The sequence below is a fragment of the Mauremys mutica genome, chromosome 21 (assembly GCF_020497125.1).
Source record: "Mauremys mutica isolate MM-2020 ecotype Southern chromosome 21, ASM2049712v1, whole genome shotgun sequence".
NCBI classification, from domain to species: domain Eukaryota; kingdom Metazoa; phylum Chordata; order Testudines; family Geoemydidae; genus Mauremys; species Mauremys mutica.
The window spans coordinates 19,211,460-19,229,808 of record NC_059092.1 but is presented as its reverse complement, the minus strand read 5'-3'; the positions used below and the strand labels follow the sequence as shown (position 1 = coordinate 19,229,808).

The 18,349-nt window shown below is 46.4% G+C and overlaps 1 protein-coding gene across 5 annotated transcripts in view; it reads left to right on the top strand.

Moving 5' to 3' along the window:
- ZBTB40 (zinc finger and BTB domain containing 40) overlaps positions 1 to 18,349 on the top strand; it is a 67,381-nt gene that overhangs the window by 10,748 nt on the left and 38,284 nt on the right. For 2 of the 5 annotated variants that reach the window (XM_044996520.1, XM_044996516.1), the window contains exons 2-5: positions 4,496 to 4,565; positions 5,145 to 5,951; positions 6,602 to 6,735; positions 17,692 to 17,908. In XM_044996520.1, coding sequence (XP_044852455.1) covers positions 5,207 to 5,951; positions 6,602 to 6,735; positions 17,692 to 17,908 — 1,096 coding nt within the window. In that variant the 5' untranslated portion in view covers positions 4,496 to 4,565; positions 5,145 to 5,206. The remainder of the gene's footprint in view (positions 1 to 4,495; positions 4,566 to 5,144; positions 5,952 to 6,601; positions 6,736 to 17,691; positions 17,909 to 18,349) is intronic. The other 3 variants (XM_044996518.1, XM_044996521.1, XM_044996517.1) reach the window with 3 other exon arrangements.

The window sequence follows — 18,349 nt, the reverse complement described above, 5'->3', positions numbered from 1 at the left end:
CCATATCATCCATCCACCAACGGATTAGCTGAAAGATTTGTGCAAACAATGAAACACGCTTTGAAATCAGCAAGGGGACAACACTCCATTCAAAAGCATCTGGATACCTTCTTACTTTCCTACAGAAACACACCTCATGCTACGACCCACGCATCTCCGGCCTTTCTAATGATGGGACGACAGCTGCGCACTTGCTTTGATCTGCTGAAACCTTCTGAACCCCGACAAATTGTGCAACATCAGCAGCAAAATCAAGTTATCAGACGGGCACCCAGAGCAAAAGAGCGAACCTTTAGCCCGGGACAGCCAGTTTTGGCTCGGAATTATACTTCCAGAGCTAAATGGGTCCCTGCCACAATCATCACTCAAACAGGACCTGTTTCCTACACAGTCCGGACTGCAGAGAATCTTACCTGGCAGTGACATGTAGATCAGCTGTTGCCAGGTCATGCCAGTCCTCAGGACACATCTGCAGTTGAGTGGTCTGACTTCACCCCTCCTGGTGAGACACCAAATCACAAATCACCTGTTCCTGACTGTTCTCCTCCATTACTGCCGGTGGCTGAGATACCCCTTTGCCCAGCACGAGCTGATGCCACCTCCTCACCTGTTTGGGCAGCGGACCCAGAGCCCATGGTGCTTTCGGGTGCAACAACACCAGAAGTTCGCCGTAATCCACCTAGAGACAGAAGGCCTCCTCATCGGCTGGATCTTTAGCTAGGGCGAACCCACGGTTATGGGGCAAAATAATCCCCAGGGTTTACCCGGGAATGGAGGCAGTCTACCCTCCTTCTCTAGTCTAGTGTGTGTTTTATTTAGGGGATGATCTTATTGGGGGGGAGGAATATGTTGTGTATTTGGTTGTCATGGTTTTTGTTCCTATGGCAACTGAGTTAGATTATTAGGGGATAGCCCAGCCGGTTTCGGCCGGTTGGGTGAGCTCTGTGTCTGTAAATAAAATGGTGGTTTTGTTAGCTGTCTACTGTCTGGCCTCAAGTGATTTCTTCCTAAACCGGCTGCCCCCAAGGATATAACAGCTCCGGTGCCCCAGAGGAACCAACAACTGCACAGTTAAGCTGTGCTGTACAGAGGGTTTGAAATCCCTAAAGAAGTGAGTTCACAAATCCGTGAGCTTGGCTCAGAAGTGGCCTCAGCGATTCAGGCTGAAAAAACAACAGAATTGTCTTTTCCTTTCAAGTAGGGATGGCAAGAGGCACATAGAGAACATGCTGTCAGCGCTTAGCAGATAAATAACCAGCAATAATGATGACCTGAAAGATATACCCAGTACAGTCCAGGCAGTAAGCCAGCTTTCCAAAAAGTCATCCATAAAATGTCTGGAAGCTGAAGCTAGACAAATTCAAATTAGAATTAAGACACACATTTTAACAGTGGGTGTAATTAACCATTGGAACAAACTACCAAAGGAAGAGGTAGATTCTCCATCTCTTGATGTCCTTAAATCAAGACCAGACACCTTTCTGGAAGATATGCTTTATCCAAACACAAGTTTTTGGGCTAAATCCAGAGGTAGCTGAGTGAAATGTAATGGCCTGTGATGTACAGGACGTCAGGTTAGATGATCTAATGGTCCCCTTTGTCCTTAAACGTTATGAATAAAAGATATGTAGTCTGCCTAGGGGGCGTTACGCATCTTGGACAGCAGTCCTGAGGATGGACATAGCAGTCACCTTTAATGTAAAGGAAATGCCCAGTCTCTTTGGGATCACAGTGGCTCTTTAGGACCCTGCAAGTGGATGATTGCAAAAGGGGCTATGACTTTGCAGATACAGACTTAGTGGCTCAGAAGCACTGGCAGCCATGGTCTGTGACCCTCTGCTTCAAGGTTGTCTGTCTTGGAGAAGGGGCAGGGGCCTCTGAGGCTGGTCTTGGATTTCTTGTATAATGTCTTGACCCTGCAACCTTATCTTCACTACTCCTGACCAACAGTTTGGTGGGAAGAGAACTCTGGCTTTAGTCTTGGCACTGTGATGTTTAAGCAGACAGGTGGAGGAGACTGATTCTTTGGACAAAGCTTTGAGGATGGGGCTGAGTAGAGAACTCTTCTTCCAGGACATAGTATCAGAGGGTAGCCATGTTAGTCTTGATCTGTAAAAGCAGCAAAGAGTCCTGTGGCACCTTATAGACTAACAGATGTATTGGAGCATGAGCTTTCGTGGGTGAATGCATCTGACGAAGTGGGTATTCACCCATGAAAGCTCATGCTCCAATACATCTGTTAGTCTATAAGGTGCCACAGGACTCTTTGCTGCTTTTCCAGGACATAGATGCTCCCTATTCTCCGTTCACAGGGAGTATCCCATCTTTTATTCCATGCCAATCATGATCAAATCCCATTTCAGACACTAGAAATCCTTCAGCTCTAGGCAAGCAGCAGGTGGGCTAATGCAGCTGATGCATTGAATCTGGCAAGGAAAATGGGTCTCCTTCTGTCATATACACCAGTGTAATTCCACTGGTATGAGTTGTTACTCCTGATTTACAGTGTTGTGAGAGGATAATTGAGCACATATGTTTAGCAACCCTGAGCCCAGGTGGCTGGTCTGGAGAAGAGTTACAGAAAACCAGTGGTAATAGTGACACACAGAAGCCACATCTACCGTGGATCCAGGGAAACAGAAGGTTGAGCTGTTCAGTATTCAGATTTATACATATTCATGTATCAGAGGGGTAGCCGTGTTAGTCTGGATCTGTAAAAGCAGCAAAGAATCCTGTGGCACCTTATAGACTAGCAGACGTTTTGCAGCATGAGCTTTCGTGGGTGAATACTTCACTTGCATCCGAAGAAGTGGGTATTCACCCACGAAAGCTCATGCTGCAAAACGTCTGTTAGTCTATAAGGTGCCACAGGATTCTTTGCTGCTTATACATATTCATGTAAAGGAGCCTCTATTCTGTGCTCTAGGCATTCCTTGATGCATTTTGAAAATACATTTATTTCCCCCGCCCCCCCCCCCCCTGCATCTTGTGTAGCTCAAAAGCTTGTCTCACCAACAGAAATTGATCCAGTAAAAGATATTACCTCACCCACCCTGTCTCTCTCCTATCCTGGGAGCAACACGGCTACAACAGAACTGCAAATAACTCTGTCGGTGTGTCACTCTGAACTGTAGAATCTCTGAGTCAGTGTGAAGCGATGGAAACCTCTACAAGCATGGTCGAGAGCTCTATTTGTCACCAGATCCAATCATCACTAGGATTCAGAGTCTGTTCTCATGTGTACTGGTATACTGAGGCACATGACATTATGAATTGCACCCGTTTGACAGAATGGGGCTTTCATCACCAGGCAACTGAAGACCCAGGCCTGGGGTCCGCAATGGGAGATAAGTGCCTAGAAAATCACAGGAACAACACTGCAATCCACAAAGCCTGAGTTAGGTGGGGAGAGCTGGGCGCTTAAGAATATGATCCACAAAAACCAGCACACTAGGCAGGGAGCCACCTACGCTAGCCAGTGGGAGATGATGAGCAGAGGAGTGTGTCCTAAGCCCTTCCCCAAGTCTGGGCTACAGAGATGTGCCTATTTCTGCTAGCAAGGTACAAGTGGGGGCTTCTCTGCTGGAGTCAGGTGACTTAGGCACCTGTGATAAATGAGCGGGGGCGGGGGGGCGGTGTAGCGCCCTTTTATGGATAGCCAGCCTGCCAGCTAGCTATGGGATCCATCTTAGTAGTTTAAAAATTGAGAAAAAACTTCTCCTTTGTCTTTCTGTGGTGTTCTCGGGGAGAGAGAGGGAACAGGGCAGAGCTATACTGTAAAAAGCTTGGGCCAGGTATGAAAAATTATCAGATAATATCTAGAAATAACTCATTTGAAACCCTAGATATATAAGTAGATCAGGAAATGTCCAGGAAGGCGCGATTAGGTTTATTTCTTTTATTTCTTTATGGCTTTTGGATTCCTCTGTGCTAACCCCAAATGCTTTTGTTTTGGCTTGTAACGTTTAAGCTGGACCTCAAGGGAGTTATTTTAATGCTTAATCCTTATAAGTGGTTCTTTTTAAAATCTAGCAATAGTCTGAGTGTTCAGATGTATTTTCTTCCTTTTTGTTTTAATAAAATTTACCTTTTTTAAGAACAGGATTGGATTTTTGTGTCCTAAGAGATTTGTGCACATGTTTAATTAGCCGGCGGCAACAGCTGATTTCCTTTGTTTTTCTTTCTCAGCTCTTCCCCGGAGGGGGAGTGTGAAAGGGCTTGAGGGTACCCCACAGGGAGGAATTACCAAGTGTGCCTTCCTGGGTTCTCAAAGAGGTTTTTGCACTTGCGTGGTGGCAGCATCTACCTGTGCAAGGTCAGAGAAAAGCTGTAACCTTGGGCGTTTAATACAAGCCTGGAGTGGCCAGTATTAATTTTTAGAATCCTTGCAGGCCTCCACCTTCTGCACTTGAAGTGCCAGAGTGGGGGAAAAGCTTATGCTCAAATAAATTTGTTAGTCTCTAAGGTGCCACAAGTACTTCTGTTCTTTTTGCAGATACAGACTAACACGGCTGCTACTCTGAAACTTAATAAGTCTGTGACTTCTGAGCCCCTTTACACTGTTGGTACGTATTTCATAGGTGTGCTTTTCAGGAGTGAAATTCACCTGTGTGGAGCGGCCCAGCAAAAGTCCTATATGCCTTCAGGCTTGCTTGAGCTCCCAAAACAAGATTTAATGGGACTCAGATGGCACATAGGCATTGTGTGGGCCCTCTGCATGCGGCAAATGTCACCCTATGAGCTTGGCAAGAAAATCCCAGCAAGATGTCGTGTGTAATGTTCAGATGGTGGGTATAACCAAGTAAAATCAAACCCAGTTTTCACTATCTCTCTTCTCCGCATTTGTGCTATTTCTCTGCCAGATTGAAACTCTGAGCAGTTATGAGTTTAGAGCAGATTAAAAAGAAAGTCACAAGACTGTTTTTATGATGGAAAAATGTGATTTTGTTTGCATTGTCTGTTCATTCTCCTCATTCTTAAATATACCTTAATTATGTTGGCCATTCCTGTTATAATTACTGAATTGATCCTTAGAAAATTAATGAAAATTTTAAACAAAAACTGGAAGGTTTTTTTCAGCTGTTTCTTTCCACCTTGCTATTGGCTGAGAAAAGTGGTAACAAGGTATTTTGTTTTATCTGTAGCTGGTTCGCATTAAAGCAGTGCGGCATCTGAAGGAGGAAGAGGCCAGTAGACCACTGGAGCAATGGAGCTTCCCAATTACAGCAGGCAGTTGCTACAGCAGCTTTACACACTCTGCAAAGAGCAGCAATTCTGTGACTGCACCATCTTCATTGGGACTGTGCACTTCAGAGCACACAAGCTTGTGCTGGCTGCTGCCAGTCTGCTCTTTAAGTCCTTTCTGGATAGCACAGACACCATCTCCATTGATGCTTCTGTGGTGACTCCTGATGAGTTTGCTCTTCTGCTAGAAATGGTGTATACCGGCAAGCTACCACTTGGCAAACATAACTTTACCAAAGTTATCTCTGTGGCGGACAGTCTGCAGATGTTTGATGTGGCTGTTAGTTGCAAAAACTTTCTCAGTGACCTCATCAGCTGCTCCACTCAGAATCAGGTAGTGAGGGACAGCTCCATTCAGACAGTAGATTCATCCAGAAATAATATTGATGCTAATGAGCCACCCCAGATTGAAAACCCTCCTGCTGAAGATGCTATGGATGCTCAGCTTCCTGAAAAGGCTTCAGCTTCTGTTGGCCCTGAAGAACCTGAAATGGAGACAGTCACCTCCACCACAGCGCAAGAAATTACTGTGACTCACACCTTGGGCCATGAGGAGATTCTGGAGGAGGAAACCCCAATGGATTCAAAATCCCTCAATGAGGATTCAAATGCCCATGCTGACCACCATTCCCCTGCCAGACAGGACAGCTGTGAGGAAGGGGAGGCTGCTGAGCCTGTGAAGAAGACAGAAAAAATTGGTGATCCAGGTGAGCAGCTGAGACTCCAGTCACAACCCTGTCTTCCAGCAATTTGCAGCTGAGCTGCTTAATTGGTTCCTTGTGGGTGGGGGGGGGGTGGTTAGTTTAGCATGTGTTCCCCTGCTAATGCATAACTCTGAAGCAAGGGTCCCCTTCTAAGAACTCTTCCCCTTTGAACCTAAACAGATCCCATCTTGCCTTGGGCATTACAAAGTCTGCTTCCTGATGTACTGTTGTTATTTCACCTGAGCTGCTGTGAGCAAAGCCTGTTCTGCCTGTATGTGGATTTCTGCATCTGACATACAGTAGAATCCATTTTTGGTGCAGAGGAAGGGAGGTGCATAAGACAATCTGTGGAGCAATAGGTGACCACAGAAGTCTGCTAATAGTACTTTAGCCTTTAAACTATTGTTCACCATGAGAGGAAATAAAGGTTGCATTGTGTTTTAAGTACCTGCTTCTAACTAGTGTTAAACACTTTCCCCCCTGCAGGCTGGATGCTCTGTAAAAGGAATCTGTGGGTCAGTTTTTCCCTATTATATCAGAGGTGATAGAAACCCTGTGTAAAGTGCTAGTTATAAACTGATGACTGTCCATCATCTTATACTTTCCATGAATCCTTTCAACAAATGAGTAACTTGTCTCACTCTTACATGCAGAAGCAGAGATCAAAACCTGTAAGCTGGATTTCCTGCTTCAGTATGAAGATGTTTTCTCAGAGGCCCTTTCCGATACCAAGACCGTGCTGAAGAGACTGGATGAGTGCAGGGGAATTGAAGGCTCTCAGAGAGAGGTAGGTGTGTTTGCCAGACAAGCAAGAGGCTTTTCCCCTTCCCCTCGCCCTTTTAATGGTCTCTGTGTAGGAAATCCCTTCCTGAAGTTTGCCAGAAATTCTGACAAGTCAGATCTATGTCTCTGTGTTCCTGAAAATCTTTGACCACTGGTAGGCACCAGCCATAAGCCTTTAATTTCAAGATTTTTTTCTCAGTAAAGTATGCTTGTTCTTCAGATGGACAACACAAAGCAACAGATCTACAAAACCAAACAGCAGGGAGGTTGGAGTGGGCTTTCCTGTGTCATGTTGCTTGAAGAGCAAGGCCCTTGAGAGAACAATGCCCGTGAAAGAAGCATGTGTGAAAGCAAGCTGGCTGGGGCATGTAGTCCAGAGATTTAAATTTATACAGCTCCCTTGGGGCACTTTAGTTTGTACTCTAGGCCTCACTAGTACTGGCTGCTTGCCTCCTATTTGTGGTGTTCTCTTTAGGAACAGTATCAGTTTATTATTGTAAAGGACTGATATATGAGATGGCAAAATTAAACTTTGTATGATGGGATATACAGACTCCTTACTTACCAAGGAGTTAATGAGAGCCTGTGGGCCCAGCCATCCTCACCCCTTTATACCTGGGCAAGGTGTCAAGCCTGGAGGGAGGAGATAAAAGAGGAAAAGTCCAGCTCAGTGGTGGGTGATTGGGAGAGGGAGTAGACCACTGGACAGGACTGGCAAGTTCCTGCAAAAAAAACTAGTTTAGGACAGGACATTGGTAAATACTACTTTAAACTGGGAAAAATAAAATTGTTGTTAGAGTATACTTATTAAAATTACTGAAATGCCTCATCTGTCTGAAGGCGGCTCATTCATCATTTCTGTGTTCTAAATGCTGGGTTTTCATTTCTCACATCTGCTTAGGCTTGAAGCCTGTCTTTATAGAGGAGGTATTTAAGGCTTAAGCGCAGCCTTCAAAGAGCATTTGGGCCACCGTTCTGTGTTGGACCATGAACAGACATCCTCGGCACCTAGACCTGTCACTTCTCTGTGGACTAAATCACTGGCTCCATCTTCAGCTTCTGCACTGTACTTGAAGAGAGGTCTAATTACTTAGTCTTCTAAATCTCGGGCCCTTACTAGTGCTGAATCAATGAAGAAGCCAAAAGCATTCATGTTGGTGCCTCAGCCCAGGACTTCAGTTCTTAAATGAGCGTCTGGTTCCTTGGTGCCAAAGCCTTGAAACTGGGCCTCCACTTAGTGCAGAATTGCCCAAAAATATCAGGGGAAAGCATTACAAGCAAGGTACTTCTTGATCCCAAAGAAAGAAGTGGATCTGAGAAGTCAAAGCAGTTTCATTAATTCCTTCATCCTCACCTGTCCTGAGGAGACTGGAACATGGCTCTTGAGCTCAAGGATGCTTACATCCATGTAGCCATCACAAGAAGCTGATGTTGTGTGGGGAAGAGGCAGGGTCAGGGCAGAGTGCTGCCCTTTAGTCTATCCTCAGCACTGATGGCATTTGCCTCAGTTCTCTGCTGTGTAGACATAGTGGAGAGCTGCAGAGAGCCAGTTGCAGCTCCCTGATCCTTGGCTGCTTGGCCCTGAAGGATGTTAGAGCAGCAGGGGGCCTACTCGAACTTCACACTGGTGTAAGATCTGTAATAGAGCTTATGCTAATGGAGGATCAGGCATGGTGGATCCACCACGTTCTCCAGCACACCTAGCCCACCTCCAGCATGCCCTCTCCTCCAACTGTCCCAGGACATTACACCATACCTGTGGGCTGTGTCCTGCCTTCATTTTTCTCTGACTTTGTAACTCTGCTCCTTTTATTTTTCAAACATAGTGAAGTTTGCATTCCTTTGATCCTACTATGAGCTGGTGCGCGTGGACCCCTGAGCCCATGCAGAGCCCCTTTGACTTCACTGGGGCTCCCTGCAGGCTCAGAACTCTGCCCACACAGGATCAGTTTGAAATCCAAACTATTTTTTAGCTATCTGACTGCACAACCTCATTTGGACAATTTTTCAGCAGCTATATATAAATGCCAAATAAATGAGAAATGGATTTTCTTCAAACCTTCCAGAAAATCATTTCTGCACTGTGAACGAGCATGAGAAATTTCGGTCCCAAAGGTAATTGGGGAGGAGGAGGAACCTCAACCCATTGTAACTGAGGGCTTAGGCTAAAACTCCCCACTCAGCCAGGACTATCATTTCCTGAGCTTCCTAATGGGATAAACAGGCTCTGTAGGCATCTACTCCAAATCCACACTTTATTTCCAGGGAGGTAGTCCTGGTGTCATCTTCAGGGAAACATAGTGCTGTGTGTTGAAGTAATGCTTAAAGTGCAAGTTCACCTCAGAGAATTCCAGCTCAGTACATATAATTAAGGCTGTAATTGTGTCAGTGGCAGGACTGAAAGGGTTTTCTTTCCTTTGTGTTATATTACCAGTCACTTGTTGGAATCTTTCGTATATGCCTTCTGGCAGCGGTGGACAACCTGGGGAGCTTCTGGATTTCTATGAATATTGCATGCCTCGGTTTGCCCACTTGTATTGCTATCTATGGGCATGTCTACACTACAGAAGCTACAATGGCACAGCTCCGGCTGTGCCCTTGCAGTACTGTGATGTAAATGCTCCCTATATTGACAGAAGGGGTTTTTCCATCAATATAGTTAATCCATCGCTGAGAGGGGATGGCTAGATTGATGGAAGAATTCTAGCCACGTCTACATTGGGATTAGGTCAACCTAACTATGACACTGAGGGAGCAAAGTTTTTCACAGTCCTAAACGATGAAGCTAAGTTCGTCTAATTTTTAAGTGTAGCCCAGGCTTTGGTTTCAAGGGGTACATCTACACTGCAAAAAAAAAAACAAAAAAAAAACCAACCACCCCATCTTGCAGCAGCAAGTCTCAAAGCCTGAGTCTATAGAGCCCTAGTATACAATCTGTAGCTCAGGCTGAAGCTTGGGCTCTGAAACCCTTGGGCTATTTTTAGTACTGTAGCATGAGTCCAGCGAGCCAAGTCCTGGGCTCTGAGACTCATTTGCACTCATGTTTTATTGCCAGAGTCATACCCAAGGAACTAACATCTTTCCAGAGACACTCCTTGTGCTAAAGAGACGGGGAGGAGTGCCTGAGTCTCTACTTCAGAATCAGACAGTCCTTAAGAACTATAGAAAAGTGACTAGATGGGTCCTGGCAGAACAAAGAGGTAACTGCAAACTAGGTGAAACCAGCCCTTCGAATCTCTAGAGGAGAAGGAGTGGAAAACAGAGACAGCAGTGTTCCTAAAGTCCTTAAAACCACAGAGACTGATAAGTTCAAGAGAAAGGAAGAAAGGGACATGTTTCCTGAGTAAAGAGGAAATCTTTTTGGTCTGGTCTACACTATAGAAATAGGTTGGTGCAGCTTATGTCAACCTAACTGTGGAAGTGTCTACATTTAAATTTCACTCCTGCCAATGTAACTGCCTGACTACGCTGACTTAACTCCACCTCCATGAGCAGCGTAAAGTAAAGCTCGATGTAGTTAGGCCACTGCAGTGTCAGTGTAGACACTGCATTGCTTATGTCGACTGTTACTGGCTTTCAGGAGCCATCCCACAGTGCCCCACACTGACAGTACAATCGAGACAAGCGCTTCTGGTGCAGACACGCACTGCCAGCACAAGGAGCCAAGTGTAGACACACACAAGCAGTGTTATTACTGCAGCGGCTGTATGCCCATGTAGGTTAAGTCGACTTAATTTTGACGTGGCCTTTCATTGCCAGACCAGCCAAAGCTGAAGGATGCTGTAGTAATAATAATGGGTTGAAATTTAATTTTAAAAAGTGCAAGATTATACACTTTGGGAGTAATGAAAAGAATTACTGCTGTAAGCTGGTGGTTCATCAGTTGAAAATGACAGCGGAGGAGAGAGATCTGGATGTATTGGTTAATCACAGGATGACTGAGTAGAGCCCTGTGAAATTATTTTATTTTTTAGCAAATTTTGTGTTTTATCCATGCACGGGATGGGAGACCCTGGGAGGGATGTTTTGCAGAGTGAGCCCACACTCTCCTACCACCCTGACTTCCTGCTTTAGGCATCGCGTCCTGATGCACAGGGTCACAGCACTGTTTGGGGTTGGCCCAGCCACCCCTCCATCTTCTGCGGGAGGAAGTGGGCCAAACCGTGTGCCAGGTTGTGATGCCTGGAGCAGGGTGCCAGACCCAGGATAAGGGAAGTATTAAAGCCTTTGTACAAGGCATTAGTAAGACCTCAGCTGGAATACTCTGTAGGATTTTGCTCACCTGTGTTCAAGAAGGAATGAATTCAAATTGGAACAGGACAGAGGAATGGAGAGCCTGTCTTAAGAGAGAAGTCTGAAAGAGCTTGTTTAGTCTACCAGCAGGGCTGTCTGGAGTGGGGAGTGGGGCTGGGGACAAATCCGCCTCCCCACTAGTCTCCCATCCATCTGATACACACTCCCCCTCCCCCATCTGCCTGACTGCCTCTCTCCTCCTCGCCGTCTGCCCAGCCGCCTGCCTCCTCACCTCCCCTCCCACCTGCCCCTCACCTTCCCATTTGTCTCCTCACCCCGCTTGCCCTCCCGCCTCACCTCCCCACCCGCCTCCTCACCTGAATATCAGGACAAATGGCGTCCCAATCGTACATTGGTCGGGATGTGGGACAAAGGGCTAAATATTGGGACATTCCTGATTTTATCGACGTGTGGGGCCCCCCAAAGTGCAGGGCCCAGGGCGGTTGCCCCGATTCACCCTACTCAAGGGACAGCTCTGCCTACCAGAAAGAAGGCTAAGAGGGGATCTGATTGTTGTTTATAAATACATTTGGGGGAAGACACCAGTGAGGTAGAGAGCTATTTAAGCTAAAGGAAATTGTTCGCACAAAAACAACTGTGGATAAACTATCCAGGAATAAATTTAGGCTGGACATCATAAGAAGGCATGGGGCTCTGAAACAGCCTCCCAATAGAATCATAGCATTGTAGGACTGGAAGGGACCTTGAGAGGTCATCTAGTCCAATGCTCTGCACTCACGGTCTCTTCAGACTAAACAAACCCATTTTTTTCAGTCTTCTCTCACAGGTCATATTTTCTAGACCTTTAATCATTTTTGTTCCTCTTCTGAGGACTTTCTCTAGTCTGTCCACATCTTTCCTGAAATGTGGCACCCAGACCTGGATGCGGTACTCCAGCTGAGGCCTAATCAGCTCAGAGTAGAGTGAAAGAATTTCTTCTTGTGTCTTGCTTACAACAGTCCTGCTAATACATCCCAGAAGGAGGTTTGCTTTTTTTGCAACAGTGTTACACTGTTGACTCATATTTATCTTATGATCCACTATGGCCCCAGATCCCTTTCCGCAGTACTCCTTCCTACGCAGTCATTTCCCATTTGGTATATGTGAAACGGATTGTTCTGTCCTAGGTGGTGTACTTTGCATTTGTCCTTATTGAATTTCATCCTATTTACTGCAGACCATTTCTCCAGTTTGTCCAGATCATTTTGAATTTTAATCCTATCCTCCAGAGCTCTTGCAACCCCTCCCAGCTTGGACAAACTTTATAAATGTACTCTCTATGCCAAGTAGTGGTGGCAAAAAACCTAGCTAGTTTTAAGATAGCGTTTGATAAATTTATGAGTGGGATTGTTTGACATGGTTGCCTTCTATGATGGAGGAGTGAGGCTTGATGGCTCAGGGGATCCTTTCTGGCCCAGTGTCTTATGTCCTGAATCTCATGCTTCAGGCCTTCAGCCAGTTCCTCCTAAGGGTCAGGAAAGAAACTTTTTCCTCCCTGCGAAAGTCTTATTTTATTTTTCTCCCCTTCCTCTGAAGCATCAGGGATGGCTATGGCAGGAGGGGGATGCAGGCTATGGGGTGGGACTGGGGATGAGGGGTTTGGGATGCAGGAGGGTGATTCAGGCTGGGTCTGAGGGTTTCAGAGAGCGGGAGGGGGATCAGGCTGGGGCAGGGGTTGGGGCGTGGGGGGAAGGGGCGGCTCAGGGGTGCAGGCTCCAGGCAGCGCTTATCTCAAGCAGTTCCTGGAAGCAGCAACATGTCCCTCCTCCAGCTCCTATGCCAATGGTTCCCAGCCAATGGGAGCTGTGGGGGGCGGTGCTTGCAACAGGGGGAGCGTGCAGAGAGCCCTCTGGCTGCCTGTACATGTAGGAGCATGAGGGGGAACATGCTGCTGCTTCTGGGAGGTGCGCGGCAAGCTCCCGCTCCCCAGCTGAAGTGCCAGAGTGGGGCAAGCCCCTGACCCCGCTCCCTGGCGGGAGCTCGAGGGCCGGATTAAAAGGCCTGACAGGTTGTTTGCCCACCCCTGATTTAGGGAGATCTGAGGGTTTTTGGTTAGAATCTCTCTGTATCTCTCGTATAAACTATTCCTATCTAATTTGGTTCTGGGCTGGCTGAAACCCGCTTGGAAATGAGAATAAGACTAAAATTGCAGTAATTTGGGGAAGCATGGAAGAGCTTTGCTGGTCTCAAATCTTATCTTCCTGTGCTGTCTGAGAGGAACTCAATTCAAAGTATTGCGCAGCTCATTTTGTTCCCTTTACTGCTAGGTTCAGATGAAATGGGGGGAGTGTTGATTTTTCCATGTAGAATAAATGTCATTGTGCTTGTGGATCATTTCCATTATGTATGAGCCTGTCCAATTATTGCTGCCGTTTTGCAAAAGAAGGAATTTTTGGACAAAGTTATGAGGGAGTAAACTCCTTTATCCTCAGCATCCTGAATATTGGGCAGTTGGCTGAAACTTTGCTTTCCTTAGTAAAGGCAGTTCTAGAGAAATGCTCTCCGTTGCTGAAGTTCTGGTCTACGACAAGGCCTTTGTCCCTGGTTTTAGAGCAGGGGTCTCAAACTCCAAATGACCACAAGGGCCACATGAGGACTAGTACATTGGCCCGTGGGCCGCATTTACTGACACCTCCCCCCCCGCCACCCTCGGCCCCTCCCCCACTCTACCCCTTCGATGAGGCCCCGCCCCTGCCCCCATTCCAACCCCTTCCCCAAAATCCCCATCCCAACTCCACCCCCTCCCTGCCCCCAAGGGGTGCAGGAGGGGTGTGGGGTGTGGCGGGGCTCAGGGCAGGGAGTTGGGGTGTGGGGTGCAGGAGGGGTGAGGGGTGTGGCAGGGGGTCAGGGCAGTGGGTCGGGGCGCAGGGTGTGGCAGGGGGCTCAGGGCAGGAGGTTGGTGTACAGGATGTGGCAGGAGACTCGGCGGGGTCGGGGTGCAGGAGGGGTGTGGCGTGCAGCAGGGGTTTCAGGGCAGAGGGTTGAGGTGCAGGAGGGGTGCGGGGTGCGGCAGGGGGCTCGGCTGCAGGACAGGTTTGGGGGGCGGGCTCCGGCCCGATGTGCACTGGGGGCAGAGCAGGCTCCCTGCCCCTGGTGTGGGTCGGGCCAGAGCTGCTCTAGGTAAACAGTGGGAGAAGGCGTGGGGGCCATGAGGAGCTCGCAGGCTTTAGAAAATAACCCCGCGGGCCACGTGTTTGAGACCTCTGTTCTAGAGTATGTCCGTTGATTGACATTTTGTGGGCTGAGGTTGAGATAGGGGTTCTCTAAACGACGTCACTGTTTTTTAAGGACCCTCTTTTCAGTTATCCATGAGAATCCAAAAGACCTCTGGTCTCTGAATTGGCAGCATTGGAATCGGAGTGCAGATTTTTTTCTGTGACTTCTGTGTGCATCATGACATTTGATTAACTTTGTAGTTTGGTTATAGCCTGCTTGTTTTTTCTATGGTTCAGATATGTAAAACTAGTCCCTGTGCTATCCATACTGATGATAACTCTGTCTGCACTGAGAGGGGAAGGTTCTGATGGCTCTTTTACTTTTGCTTCAATGTGTGCACTTCAAAAATTGCTCACTAAAAAAACAACTTCCTTTCACAGAGGATTGATCATTATGTCTCTGAAATTTTCCCAGCGGAAACCTTCCTTTTATAAATTGTAAGCCTTGTATTGCAGGAGACTTTGCAGCAATGCTTAGCTAGAACAGTGTGTGCAGCCTGTCTCCAAGAGAATGTAAATAGGATTGAATTATGGAAATAGCAACTACCTTGTTTAGGGATGACTTTGTTAACCAAATGTACTTCGGATTGTGGGTGTGATAGAGTGGGATGGGGGAAGTCCTGCACCTAGCATGACCCCTGTATCTTGTAGTTTTCCTGAGTTCCAAGGATCCATTCTGCTGTCCCTCAGGCAATCACTTTCTCTATGAAAGTGCTGTGCAGGAGCAAATCACACTAATGGAGTTGCATGAGTTGCTCTGTAGCTAAGGTGTGCTAGGTATCCTGTTCTAAACTCTGGCATGTGGTTTTGGGGGGTTTTTTTGTTGTTGCTTTTATCACATCTCATCATAACTTTTCAGAAAATGCCCTTTTGACTTTCATTAGATTAACTAATCAAGCCATTTTTGGATAGTGCAGCTGATTTTAGAGAGTACTGCTTACTGCCTCTGCTAACTCTCATAAATGTGTCAGGATTTGTCTTGCAGGAGAAGGACACATGACCTGACTAATAACAAGACATGGTTTAAAACCAAGGAAGTTATTAATGGTGGTGCATGTTGCTGTAGCACTAGTTATTAGCTGACCAAATTTAGAATTAAATAGGAATTCCAGAAGCACTTATAAGTTCCCTAGGAATTCCTTACAAGTTCTGCCATTTCTCTTGCATGAGTTTCTGTTAAAACTCACTGGGCCAACTGTTGTGTGCAGTGTTGTTCGTCATATTGGTCCCAGGAGAAGGGTTTTATGAGCATTCTAAACAATGCTGGAGAAGCACCAACTCTCTGATGCAGATGTGGTGTTTAGGAACTTAGCGTTTTAGTCACAAAAATTGGTTTGATGTGTTCAAGGCTCTTTACAATGAAAAGGGTTTAAAACGTTAATTTATAATAAATGAAAGCTTAGATTCCATCTACATGTGATATTTCTTCAGCTTTTCCAGGACCTGAAGGCATTTTTAAAGTGTCATAGCCAATAACTCTAAAATGCACTATTGAGTCCCCCCTCCACCCCCTAAATGGTGGAAGGTTCTAGTTCTCATGGAGGGCTGTGCCTGAGAGAGGCTGCTCTAGAAACACTGAGAACAGTGGGGGTTTTCATCTTCAGAAAACTCATCCCAACAAGTCCCCTTTCCTTCTCCACAGCAAGTTGGAAAAACATTCACCAATATAGAGACAAGGTGGGTGAGATAATATCTTTTATTGGATTGATTTCTGTTGGTGAGAGAGAGAAGCTTTCGAGCCACACCTTGACTGGTCCCTTAGCATATGTGCTAACTGCTTATGCTAAACAATCTGTTGCATCTTGCATTTTTCTGTGATGCTTGGAGTACCTTTCCCGGACTTGTGACTCAAAAGCTTGTCTCTCTCACCAACAGAAACTGGTCCAATAAAAGATATTACCTCACCCACTTTGTCTGTCTAATATCCTGGGGCTGACACAGCTACGAGTGCACTGCGTTCACCAAAACAGCCCATTGAGAAAGACCTGCAATCAAGAGCTTGAGTTAGCTATTCTGTTTACCTTTAATAAAAAATTACCAACAATGCTACTTACTTTCTCATATAAGCAGTGAAAGTCTGATCCTGGGAGGTGCTGAGCACTCTCAGCTCCCATTCACATAAGTGGAAGTGGAATGTGTTCTGCATCTCACAGCATCAGGCCCTTAAAGAAAGGGGCCACATGTGCAAAACCAGAGAATTTACTAGGTCTGGTTATCAACTTTTTATTCCAAAATGCTCTTCACATTAAAGATTTTTAAGTGAATACTCCAAACATGTTTGCATCACCATTCTTCCCACAGGTCCTTTGTAACAGAACCCTTGATGTCTGTGTTCCTCTGTTTGGCAGTAAAAATGCCATTAGCAGGGTAAGAGCTGGGGCTCATGCAGCTCTCCCTCTGTGGATACTCTTTGCAATAGCGCATTGCACTGTCACGCAATCCTAATGTATGAGCATTTACACCTGCTACTAAAAGCAAGTGCACCATCCCCGATGGGGCCTAAAGCAGCTATCTTCAGTCTTTTTACCATGGAAATGAAAGTGACAATGATAGCAGAAAATGGCCATTCTCCCTGGAGCTGGGCTATGCGCTCTGCTTCAAAGGTACTTTTGTGACATCCCTGGAGTCTTCAATAAAGGATGCCTGCTCTGAAGGGCCACCTTCTCTCCTTGAGAGTAAGACAGCTTGTGTCTTAAGGGGTGGTATTTACAACATTAATGGGCTCTAAGGACTGGCCATGAGAGCTCCAGCTTATTTTTCCCCCTGTTATATCCCCAATAAATAATTTCCTAGCAGCACAAGCACATCCACCCTATTGTGCTGGTGTGGGACATAGTGATAGACTTTAGAACCCCCCATTCTGATCTTACCACTGCCAGCTGAAGCTGCAGGTGCTTGGCATTGCTGAAGATCAGGCAGCAAAACTTTTATGGTGTGGTGTGCCTGGTTTTCTGACTTGAGGTCAAAGGTTCCCAGATAGTCTTGCTTAAAAAAACCTTCCCTCTCTCCATGCACACAAGTGACCTCCTTGTTTTGCAGTGAAATCTAGTATTCCCCACTCTGGCCTTGGGTTGCCAAAACTGCTTTGAATGCGTTTTATTTGGTCCCTCAGCATTGCTGGAATCTGGCTCATGTACAGGCTCCTGAAGAGATGTATTCAGACCTGGAATAGGGCCACTTGCCAGCTGCAATTTGTCACACTGACAATAAATATAAAAGCTGGTTGAGTAGGCTTGTCATTCTCCTTCTTGAAGGCTTATGGGTGAATTAAAAAGACGTGTTCCTGTAGCTGAATATGGAATCTGGTGTGGTTGGAGAGATGAACGTGCCCCTCCTCTGGGCACCTCACCAGTTGGTGGGCTGAAGCTCTCTGCTGAGCTAGGGGCTGTGGGTGGCTGACCTTTTGTGTACGTCTGCACAGGGCAGTTAGCTGTGTTACTAACCCCGGCTAGCATTTTCCTGTTGTCTTACAGATGCTAGTGGCATGCTTGGAAGATGCAGAAGAACAGTCAGCGTTCAAGCGACTGCTCAGCAAAGTGAGGGATGAGCAGAGTCTGGATGCTGAGACTGTTGTGTCTGTGCTAGAGCTGTTTCGAAACACGCATCCCAAGATAAAAACAGCACTACTAGAGAGAGCGCAGGACAGTGGAGAGACCCTGCAGCAAATAGGTAGGAGGGCAGGCGTACCCCATGGGCATGAGAGCTTTAGAGAGCTGGAGCAGCTCTTCACCAGTTCCTCCATTCAAGTTAGGAAATGCCACAGTTAAGGTTGCACATGCAGGATTTCATTTCACTCAAGCCCTAGCTCTCTCTTGTGTGTGATATATTCACAAACACTAACAGAGATCTCGAAGCTTTTCAGAGCCGGATTTTGCATTTCCACTCTGACTGCCTGCAGTGGAGCAATCCCAGACATTTCTTTGCCCTTCACTTACTGTAGGTCTAAATCAATGGCTAGGTGGCCGGCATGGGCCAGTTCTCTGACTGTGCCTCAGGATTTAAAGCTCCTTTCTTATTTGAGTTTGACATAAAGCAGTGGCCTTGCAAACCTGTCGTTAACCTCCAGCTTGCTTTGCGGCTTTGTGCTCTGTTAGATAAATGAGACATTTT